This window comes from Typopeltis vanoorti, chromosome 2 (assembly GCF_054136105.1).
Source record: "Typopeltis vanoorti isolate ZY-2024b chromosome 2, IOZ_Tvanoo_1.0, whole genome shotgun sequence".
NCBI classification, from domain to species: domain Eukaryota; kingdom Metazoa; phylum Arthropoda; class Arachnida; order Uropygi; family Thelyphonidae; genus Typopeltis; species Typopeltis vanoorti.
In genome coordinates, this window is record NC_143550.1 from 125,173,179 (window position 1) to 125,185,219 (window position 12,041).

Consider the following 12,041-nt stretch of genomic DNA (forward strand, 5'->3'; position numbering starts at 1 on the left):
TATGTTACTCACAACAGACTGGCAACTTATTTCATCATTTACCAGTCTCCAACCAACAACAACAACAATAACAAAAATCAAGTTCTCACATCGCTGATATGCTCTTGCTGGATTTCAGAGATTACCCTTAGTTCTTTCGCCATCAGATCTCTTCATAAATATTTTCATCTTTATCAGTTCTGTAAAAAATCTTTTAATAACTTGTATTTTTCAATAATATCATCCCATTTCCACCTATAAACCAATTTTTGCAATCCATAAATCTGTAATCTCTCCTTATTAGATGCTTTCTACAGAACTGCCACCATCTTGGAAACTGGTTTCTCCATTTTCTTCACTTCCTCATCCCCCAAACATCAACGGGATTAGATCTGTGTACAGTAGTCAAGATGGATTATTATCAATACTTTATAAAAATATAAATAACCTGGTTATCTGCTCAAGGTGTTCTTCAGTAACCAAATGATACAGTGATCTGGGATAGTCGGTTTTGTTAGATGCCCTCTGTACTTCAACTTCCTCTCTACCAACTTCTCCAAATCCATGGCTTCATAAATTTTTTGGAGTATAGTTTCATCAGTATGATCCAGAACTGATAACTTTTTCACCACAAAATGCGTAACCCTACACTTTGCCACATTGAAATGGCATCCATTCTCCTTTGTCCATACTGCCAGTCTATTTAAATCGTCTTGAACAATTTCAACATAATCTTTATTGACTATTACTTCATTTTGTCTCGGAAAATGACTTAACATTTCCCATTAGATCCTTTTCTGTATCGTTAATGTAAATAAAATCCAATAAATAAATCCGCTATGCCTTTTATTTCGCTACAGAGCATAGGCGAGGCCATTTTCGCTCTATTCAAGTTTTGGAGATTGAGGGAGGTGGGGTTTCAATATATCTACCCATAGTGAATCAGATGTAGCTATCTTAAGACCTTTAATTAAGAATTGCATCCAGTGAAGTGGGAGCTAAAAAGTGCCTGGCATCTCATGATCCCTAACCCCAATACTATATATAATCTGAAACAGTGTGAGTTCTAAGGTCGATTTTCTTGAGTTTACAAAAGAACCCGGGAATAATTTAAGGAAAACTGCGCTACGGTAGCTTTTCTTGAATTTATTGAATGAGAATTTCCGAAAAAAAAACCAGCATGCCAGAGCGAGCGATCGAGGAAGGCTGTGCTCTAGTCAGTCACTAGAATTGAACTACAATCTTCCTTCGGGAAGTCTAGCAATGTGGATGCACACATCACTTCTACTGAGCTATACAGGTTCCTTCTATATTCCCCATAACCATTCTTCTTTTTATTTGTCACATACCAAAAGAATTACCTTTGATCCACAGTGCTAACTCTCTCTCATTATCTGATTTTGCTTTCCTTACCATATCGGTAACTCTTCTTGCCTGTGGTCTGTACTGCTTGTATGTCTGCTGTTCACCTTTCATTGTGAAATCCTTCCACACGTTTGTCTTTTTTAGTTTTTATTTTCTTCCCCACTTTTTTTGTAGCTCCTGTTTAGTTATGCTATTAATTTATTTATTCACTTGATATTTATCCTCCACTCTAGATTGGAATCGTTCAGCAACTGCTCTTGTTTTTAGGATGCTGTCTAATTTTTTTGTCGTAAAAAAACTAGCGATGATAGCAATTAAATTAGAAGTGGTCTATATTGTAGTTTTCATTAGATGTAGGTAAACTTTGTCCTTAAACAATATTTTGTTCGGTGCAGTAAGTTACTCAGCATAGCACAGTGGAACAATGGCGATCAAATCGTACATGTTCATGGAATTCTACCCGCTGTATTTCATATGTGGCCATGTCGCGGGAGGCGGCTAATTGTGTGGAATATTCATGTCAGAGGCTTTAATATTAATGTAGAGAAGTCCTGCTCTTTTGCTTTTGTCCCGTCAGGCCATGACAAGGAGCTTAAGGTCGAGAACATTGAGTTTTTCCTGCACGAGAGGTCATTACATTCTTTGACATTCCTGGAAGAGTGCAGATACTTGGTAACTTCTTCACTCCAAAAGGAAGGTCTTCTCTCTCTCTCTCTCTCTCTCTTCAGCCTTGGTCGCAGGGCTTACTGTTTTGAGGAAAGCTCCTCTTAAGCCACAGCATAGGCTCTTTTTTCTGTCTAAGTATCTACTTCCGAGTTATTACCACAATTTGGTGCTCGGAAGAACGTATGTTTCGGTACCATACCGAATCAGGACAAATTTTATCATTAGGCGAACCTAGGAATTCGCCTAGGGGCGCTAAGACTTGTGTGAGTATGACAAAATATATATATATATAGAAACAATGTATAGGGGCGGCTAAATTTTCTTTGCCTAGGGACATCAGATAGTCTCTGACCCGCCCTGTCCCGAATGGATACCTCTGTTCGCTCTGAGATCTTGGCTCCGTCTACCTCCTGACGCTTGAGTGAAGGATGGAGGGCTCGGTATTCCACCTCTCCGCTGGTTGATTCCGCTACTGAGTTTCATCCGATTAGAAAAAATTGAAGCTTTCTCCTCGCCCATCTGCAGGGAGGCTTCCCATTGCTCTATTATTCAAGATGATTACTGACGCATTAGGGGTTGGACCTAGTACCAGTGCTCCCAGATAGTGAGAGCATCGGCAGAGCATAAGAGATTGGCATCTCTACTTCATGGCCCTGTCGATGGTCCTTCTCTTTGTAAATCTTGTCCCCCTTAACATCAGTGGATTAGGGATTGTACCAGATTACTACCAGGATATGAGTATGTAGAGCTTATTAGGACTGGAATCAAAGCTCCCCCACGAGGGTCCGTACAACTTGCTGGGTCAGAGATGACATTAAGTGTAGGGCTGGTTGCCGCTACAGTGAAACTCTATCTCACATCTGTCAGTGTTGTTTTAGAACGCATGGAATCCGTGTATGGATGCATGTTTGCCATGTTCTCCATATTAAACAACTGTTTTAGAAATAACGGTTGGGAGATCATGGTAGAATCTCACTTCGGTACAGAGGTAGGCATAAGGAAACCAGATTTGATAATAAAGAAAGAGAAAAACAAGTTTAGGTTATTGATGCCCAGGTAGTGGGTACTGAACGCCCACTCACCTCTAGCCATTTTAACAAGGTACAATACTACAAGCAGAACCAAGACCTAGTAAGACTAATACAAGAGTTTGGGAAAACTCCTCACTTTACCAGTGCTACTATTTCTTTTTGTGGAGTTTGGTGCTATGCTAGTTATAAACACCTCTCTTTATTCTCTCTCTGCATGCTCTGCAGGCACACTGGTGGCTTGGCACTGCCATCAGCATAAAACGGTTAGGATGCCTCGTGCCGGAATCGGGTGATCTCTTGTAAAGCTTTCTCCTAGTAAGATTTGTATGTATAATACTGCACTCTTTGTATGAAGTTAATAAATAAAATAAAATAATTTAGTCAACAAGAGAGGGATGTGTTGAATTGCAGGACTAGTAAAGGTGTATGTGTATCTACTTACCGCTGGATGCGATTCCTTATTAGCTTTTAAATGATCTAAATACCTATCCCATAGATATAGATTGGCTTATATTTAGTTGCATTAAACTTAGCTCCCCCTTGTGTAGTGAGATTATCTTATTTTTCTTCCACTCACGAAGAATTGTGTTCGGGTTGCACCTCGGTCATGTGGTTTTTTAAAATATGAATCGTGTGTTCAGATTTGTTTAATTTTATAACATATAATTAAATATGAGAGTAACGTAAGCCCAAGGGCTAACCAAATCTTTGAGTTAAATGGAAATATGAAAACTCCAATGCTCAATTTACAATTAGAAATTGTTTTCCTGCGAATGCCCAGACTAGAATTCGGCAATTGGAATAGTTCGGAAAAAATACAGCAGGTGGCTCTGTGAAATTTGGTGTTCCTAACATCACATTTTTACTGATTAAGAAGGAAGCTGTGGTGATGAGTACGAGGTCAGAAGATGTTTTGGGGCAGAAGTGGGATCACTGTTTAGCTGATACCGCAATAAAATCAGGTAGAAATCCTATGAAGTATTTTGTATATCTTTAATATAGGTTTTTGAGAATAGTTTAAATATATATGTAAATTCTAACGTGTTTAAACGAGAACCATTCTGAATGCTTTTTATCTGAAAAAATATGATACTAATAAAATGCAATTTATAAATGAATAAATAAGCGAATGAAACAGACTATACAATTAATGGTACTCGAAGATGAGACATAAGAAACAAGGTGAATAAGTACACGAACGTCGAGTGTCTGTTTTTCACCTGTGCTCGAAGTAAGCGATTCCCTCGACTGTCGTACCTCTACCTCTGCGAACTGGCACCTGAGGGGAAATGGCTATTAAGAGTGTGGATGTGTGTTGACTGTTTAACCATAAGAGTGATATGCTGACTTAATTCTTTTAATTTAAGTCATGCATTCTGCGCACTCACTATCTTAAACCGGAAACCTCCTCTTGCTTATATGTTTATATTGCTTGCCAATGTAGCCTAACTCTGGAAAAAGTTTGTGTTAACGCAGTACAAACCCCCAGGAATCATGTCTAAATATCCCATTCGTCTTTTCCTCCCATCTGTATGTGGTATGACTCTAAAGGTATATGTCAGTGCCTTTATTACCATAATTTGTCTTGATGTTTTCATAATTCTTGCATTGTGCTTCATAAATTTCACTTCTCATCTCCCTCCTTATCTCTTTCTATTCATTCTTGCTAAATGAATACACAACATCCATCCCTCACTTTACAAATTTCTAAACCTTGCATCTTACAACACTGAAACTGATGCATTCTAAATATTATGTAATATTTAGATGTTACTAAATCCTTTGAATATATCCTTAAAATATGGTGTTAGGTTCCACCAGTTCCTGTCACTATATAAACATTTACTTAAATCATTTTGTATATCTTTTGTCCACTCACTACTGATCCTTCAGTTACCATTCCTTCTTCACTCAAATTTCGTAATGATTTCACATGCACCAGACTGAATATGTTGATGAATTGCACATTAAATACTCGAGGTGTGTCCTCGACAAACTTACCTCTCTGCCTTTGCCATAAATTAATATCACCCTTGCATTATTCTATTTGATAACACATGAAATAACTTTTTTTTTTTTTTTTTTTAAGTGAGCAAGTATTCCCTACATTGTACTTTTATTTCCCTTGCCAATCTGCTAATCATCCTTCCTTGCTTTTTATTCACCTCATTCAATTGATTATAACCTTTATCATATACTGCCTTTATAATGCACGTTTTTTTTTTCTCAGATTGCTTAGTGGAGGTGTGCAGACCAGATTTTTTGCTTGGAGAATGGTCAGTGAAATAGATTGCCAGAATTGCTTGAGAATTCCCTGACAGTGAATGGATTCAAGGAGAGGTATGATAGGATTTGTGTGTATGATGGCTGATTGGATCTTCTGCGATGAGTCTCCGGACTCCATGGAGATGCTTTAAAATAATAATGATTGCTTGCTTAACTTCATTGTCTAGCCATTTTACATCTGTTATATTTAGTCTCTTTTTCCTTTGGAATGCATTTAGACACTATAGTTAAATATATTTTGGCCAGTATCCAAGCAGTGTTGATATCCTTTCTTCCTAATTCATCTCATGCCTTTGCCCTGTATCCTGAGGACTTTTTATAAACACCCTCATGTAATCCCTCCTTGGTTCATAATGCCACATGGCTTCTTTCCTCATAGGAGCCTTCACATCCATGACTCACTCTTCATGTGCCCTCTGTTGCATACTGTCTCACGTGATTGTCTCTCAGATATTCAAACAGATCAATTTCTTTGCTCTTAAATGCTATCTCTTTTTTGCTAAACCAGTTTGCCTAAACATTTCCTGGTTGGCATCCACTCTACTGCCAGCTATAGCTGCATCTCACTAAATATCTTGTCTGCTTCCATCTTATAACATACTACTCTAATTACTTCGTGATTTTGTACTCTATCTCAACCTGCCTCTTTTAAGCACAACAGTTCCTCAGCTATCAACATATCATTCACTCTTCCGGCCTTCCTATCCTCACTAAAAACACTACACCCATCTCTTCTCATTATTATATTACCTTATCTAACCATATTTCATTTATATCAGTAAGTATCAGATTAATCACTCCATGTATGCAATAATTCATTGAATGGGCACAGGAGTGGGGTTGCTAGTTCTCTGTTGCAAAATGTAAGGTTTTAAAATTTGGGAAACAAAGATGGGATGTAGAATTTATACTTTGGGGGGGGGGTATAATGCTGGGGGTAGAGGAAATAAGAGATCTTGGGATGATGGTGGATAAGGATCTAAAATTTAGAGGACACATTGCCAAAATTGTGAGGACAACACAATGAATTCTGGGAAAGATGTGGAGGACACTGACTTGTAGAAGTAAGAAGATTCTTGTTCCATTGTATAAGGCCTTGATTAGGCCACACATGGATTACTGTGCACAGATTTGGTCACCTGGTTTTCAAAAGGATGAAGAGATGTTGGAAAGGATCCAGAGGCGATTAAGGGTGTTTCTGATCTCTGGAATGTTGAATATGAAGAAAGATTGAGAAGTTGGTAGGGGATTTGTTATAGGATCAATGTTGAAGAGGTTTTTCATAAAATGGCAAGAGATAGAGGGAGAACAAGGGGTCATCCATGGAATCTGTATAAGGAGGGTGTGAACAAGGGAGTGAGAAGCAGTTTTTTTTTTTGCATGCAGGTTGTGAATGATTGGAATGCCTTGCCTGAGTGTGTTTATAGTATGATGAGCTGTGTATGACAAAGTGACCTCTTTGATAAGTCTTTGACTCCATGGGATCTTAAGATAATAATTATAAATTCCTGTAAATTTGTGTACTTCTGGTATTCATGAAACGTATGAATGAAAAATAACTCATTGTTGGGTGGGTAGCAATGTATGTTACCTCACTTGGCCTATTTTCCTCAGACCCAGCTAGTCCTCATACACCTTAGTCACCTCTGGATCCTTTCCAACATCTCTTTGTCCTTTTGAAAACCAAGTGACCAAATCATCTTTTCTTTACTATATTGAGTACTGCTTCCAGTGTCCATGTCACCTCTTCTCTATTTACACCTTCATGTATTGTCTCAGTTCTCACCTTTTTCATTTCTCACTGATCCCTCCTCACTCTTCTCTGACATTCATTACCACCATTCCTTCACAGGTCTTTATTTCACCTTTAACTATTATATTATTCTCTTTATAATAGCCTTGCCAGATGTAATTAACTTTTAATAAGTTCACAACACTATATAAAAGCAAAATGAATATGATCATTTATTAAGCTGCTGAAATTTTGCTGGATTTTAAATGCTTATCCTTAGTACACAAAAATGTTGCATAGAACACAAAGTGTCATAATCCCATAATTGTGGAACTAAATTGAATTGCAAAAAAAAAAAAAAAAAAAAATCCTCATCATATTGTGACATCCTCTAGAAGCAGATATGAGTATTGCTGTTGACCTAAATTTTTGTGGTCTTAAAATTAATCTCCCATATTTTAAATAAATTAATGCACCTGCGCTTGTTTTGATTCAGAGAATACTTTACTGCTGATGCTGACTTTGAAGTGATCTCTCTCAAGCTTGTAATAACAGGTTGTTTAGACCACCTTAATTTTCATCCATTTAATTCTTTGTTAAGGGGGTATCTGATTTTGTAGTCAGCTCAAATTTGAATTCCTATAATGATATTGTGCATTTTTTATATTCTTATGGGCAGATATTAATAGCTATGTTTGTCCAAAATAGGCTAATATTCTGAAAGGTTATTATTGCAAGGCATTTCCATGGAGTCAAACTCATTGAGGGAGGCCCAGACTAATTTTACCCACACAGGCCTTATTTTTGCTCTCCTGGAATAAATCTACTCCAGCTGCCCCTTTCCACATTTGTCTTTTAATAACTTTTTCTGCCTCAAGTATTAATATGTACTCCTGATTGTATTCATTTTGAATATTTTCTAACACTATTCCAGCACTGCTTGTTTCATTTAAGTCTTTCAAAGTAATTTACCACAGAATATCTAAAATATCTTTAGTTTCAGCTCTCATGTCATCTGATTCCTTTCACTCCTTCCTCCTTGTTTAACCATTTGCCTCCAGAACATTTTGCCACCTTGCCGATATTTATCTTTTATATTCTCACTAGTCTTCCCATGACATTTGTTTAGCTACTTTTACACACATTGTTTGCATACTTAGGTTCTTTGTTTCTCTTAGGGTGTCTGCTGACTTATTTCCTAGGAATGTTTGATATGCTTTCTTCTTTTCCACGACTGCCTCTTTTACTTGAGTCCACCATGGAGTTCTGATTTTTCCATCCTTGTAAACATCTTCAGGTTTCTAATAATAAATTTAGTTTAATCCTTGATCCAAGTGTAAGCAAACGAAGTTTGCGCCTGAAGTATCTTCAGGACTGAGGCAACTCGTGGTAAAGGTGGACCAAGCTCTCATCACTTGTCTTAGTACACTAGTGGCCAAATGGAAACCTTTTGGAAAAAGTGTATTTCTGTGGTTTGATGTCTCATAACACCACGTTTTCTTTTTTGGAGTAATACCATAAAATTATATATCAATGGAAAGATAATTTAATCAAGAATGTAATGCAATAATTTTTATGAAGGATTTTTTTATTAGAACAGCAGTTATAAAGAAGAAAAGTGAAACACAGAAAAAATGAGATATACAAAAATTCTCACAATGTGAGTTAATACTTAGTTGAGTAACCTTTAGCATTAATTACGGCCTTACAATGCTTTCCCATGGAGTGAACCAAGTTTTTTAGTTCTGCATCTGTTATAATGTGAAACCAGGATTGAATTATTGCTTCTATTAATTGGGTTTTATTGGTGGGTTGCTTCTGACTAACAAGTTTCTTTAGTCGGCTTCATAGATTTTCGATTGGGTTGAGGTCTGGGCTATTCCCAGGCCATTCCAACAGTGGAATATATGATTATCCTGAAACCACTTTTTGCACACGGCAGCAACATGACATGGAGCTGAATCCTGTTGAAATATAAATGCTTCATTATCTTGGAAAAGATCACGTGTGGAAGGCTTCTGCAAATCTTCTCCAATTCTTCTCTTTACGTATTTTATGCCATTACTACCAAACAGAGAGATTTTGGTCTCATCACTCCAAATAACACTGTCCCATTGTTCTACTGTCCAGTTAACATGGGTTTTAGCCCAGTTTAATCTTTTCAACCTTTGTTTGAGAGATAAAAATAGCTTTTTTCGTGGAATTCTGACATTTAGACCAAATTCTTGCAGTCTGTGCAGAGCAGTTCTTGCACTCAACTTCACATTGTATTGTTCCATTTCATCTTGTAATACACCCAGATGATTTTCTTCTGTCATGTAGGCACAGTCTTTCAATTCTTCTATTATCACTTGCTGTTGTGCACCTTTTCCTGTCTTTACCAGTCTGGTTTTGTAGTGACTGAGTCTCCTTATACCTCTTCAAAAATTTAGAAATGCCACTTTTGGTTAAGTTTCTACCAATTTTTCTTCTAATTTCTTCATAACTGTAGCCTTGTTCACTTAATAGTACTATTTTACATTACTTTCTGGGTGACCAATCAACTCTTTGCACCATTTCTTTAATTTTTTTACGTTTTACAAGCTCACTAAATGAAAGAACACAAAAAAAACCAACCAACTTGATAGCAATCGTATAACACACTGACAAATGTCCTCCTCTCAGCTCCAATACATGACATCAATAGCTGAATCCTACTGTGACCTTATTGACTCATTGCCAAAACAAGATGACACCTGATTGGCTCTTTGTACACTCATTGGCTACATTCAAATAAAGGAAAGCTACTTAATATCAACCTAAGCAAGTTGTGCTTCTTTTTTCTGGTTATTTGGCTATAACTTTTCATAGAATAGAGATAATTGAATAAACTTTGTTGCATTACATTCTTGATTAAATTATCTTTCCATTGATTATAATTTTATGGTATTACACCAAAAAAAAGTGGTGTTATGGACCATCAAACCTCAAAAATACACTTTTTCCAAAAGGTTTCCATAATTTTGGCCACTGGTGTATCTCCCATAATGCAAAGCACATCTCCTTATGGACATGTATAATGCTGTGCATTAAGGGAAGGGCGATTTTGACCAGTTTTGATCTTTATTGAGGTCTCGTCAATGGGAGCCAGACCCAGAAGTGGTGATACTAAGGCAGAAGCAATGGAGAAGTCATATTTACCTATGCGAGTTGCCAAAAGGTGTACCACCGTATTATTAAATTATTCTGGATTTAGAGAAAGATGTTGGAAGTTTTTTTCACTTGGTTAGACTATAATAAATTTAGTTTAATCCTTTATCCAAGTGTCAGCAAACAAAGTTTGCGCCTGAAGTATATTCAGAACTGAGGTAACTCGTGGTAAGGGTTGACCAAGCTCTCATCACTCCTTATCTCAGTATCTCTCATAATGCAGAGTACATCTCCTTGCTTTGAAAATGAAAGATCTTTCTCTAAATCCAGAATAATTTAATAAGGTGGTACATCTTTTGGCAACTCGTATAGGTAAATATGACTTCTCCATTGCTTCTGCCTTAGTATCACCACTTCTGGGTCTGGCTCCCACTGACGATACCTCAATAAAGGTCAAAACTGGTCTGAGTAGTGGCCCTTCCCTTAATGCATAGCATTATACATGTCTGCAAGGAGATGTGCTTTGCATTATGGGAGATACTGAGACAAGGAGTGATGAGAGCTTGGTCAACCTTTACTACGAGTTGCCTCAGTCCTGAAGATACTTCAGGTGCAAACTTTGTTTGCTTACACTTGGATAAAATATTAAATGAAATTTATTATAGTCTAACCAAGTGGGAAGAAACTTCCAAATTCATGTCTTCCTAGCTCACTCAGGACTTTCTACTGAGACTTCAAGGGGTAGTTTTTGTTTTCAAACTTTTTCATTTTTCTTGAATAATATTTGTATATTTGAGTCTACAGTTCACTTAAACGCTATAGTCATGTGGCAACACTTTCTGTGAAAATCCATACTCTTACCCAAATAGATCCAGATGTTTTCTGTGTATACCTAAACATTTATGCAACCATTTGCAATTAAATGTGTTTAAAAGGTTTTAATTGTGTTACAATAATGAATATTTTAAACTCATATTTTGAAAACACTATATAAAAATTTTATCACATAGTTAAGAACAATGTCAAGATTTCCATTTCAGGGAGTATGAGGAGCTTTAATTGTTGATGTAGAAGTTGTCCTTTTCAGGAATGTTGATGGGAAGCAGCCTCTTCTTTTGGTTTAACTCAGACATGGTGTTATGGTGTTAATGCTTTCCTTGAACTTCATTGGACAAATCACATTTGCACTATGTTTGTAAAAAGTTGAAAAAGATGCCTGGTGTCATGCAATGCTTGCATTAAGTTTCCAAGTCATACTTCTCTTGGAATCGTTCTTCTTCAATCTCATTTTCAGAGTTAGAATAAACAAGCTCCTTGAGTTCATCAATTAAATCATTGATGCTTTTCTACCTAAAGTCCTCAAAACCTGTGCTTGTATTTTTCTACCCAACCCTTTTATTTATGCAGAGGTTTTCTTGCGCTGTTCATCTGGGATGGTTCATAGATTTTTCGGGACTGAAGTTCTTCATACAGGTGTTTACTGACTTGTCTTTGATATCGTCCAGTGCATGTTTTATTAGGAAGAGACTTAGTTATGGTGGTCCTTCCAAAACTGAATAATGTTGAGGGTGTTGTTGCTATTAATAACCTCAGCAATTCAGTCCATATATCTCTTCATGTAGTTGGCCTTAAGGACCTTGATCACTCCCTTGTTGAGTGGCTGGATAAGAGAAGGTTTTGCATCCAGTAAACAGTATATATATTTTTTTTTAGGAACTCTTGGGTTCTGTATCCAGAAAATTAGATCACTTTATCATATGGTCTGTTGCATTGCTACGAACTAGTAGTGTAAGTTGATGTTGTGACTCTCCTGCAGTATTCTTCTGTTCGATGCCTATATAGGTACATTGAAG

General features: G+C 36.9%; 1 protein-coding gene across 1 annotated transcript in view; it reads left to right on the forward strand.

Moving 5' to 3' along the window:
• Positions 1-3,890: 3,890 nt before the first annotated feature.
• Positions 3,891-12,041, forward strand: part of LOC150109415 (MICOS complex subunit Mic10-like) — a 55,879-nt gene continuing 47,728 nt past the window's right edge. The window contains exon 1 of the mRNA XM_090408076.1: positions 3,891-4,003. Coding sequence (XP_090264202.1) covers positions 3,931-4,003 — 73 coding nt within the window. The 5' untranslated portion in view covers positions 3,891-3,930. The remainder of the gene's footprint in view (positions 4,004-12,041) is intronic.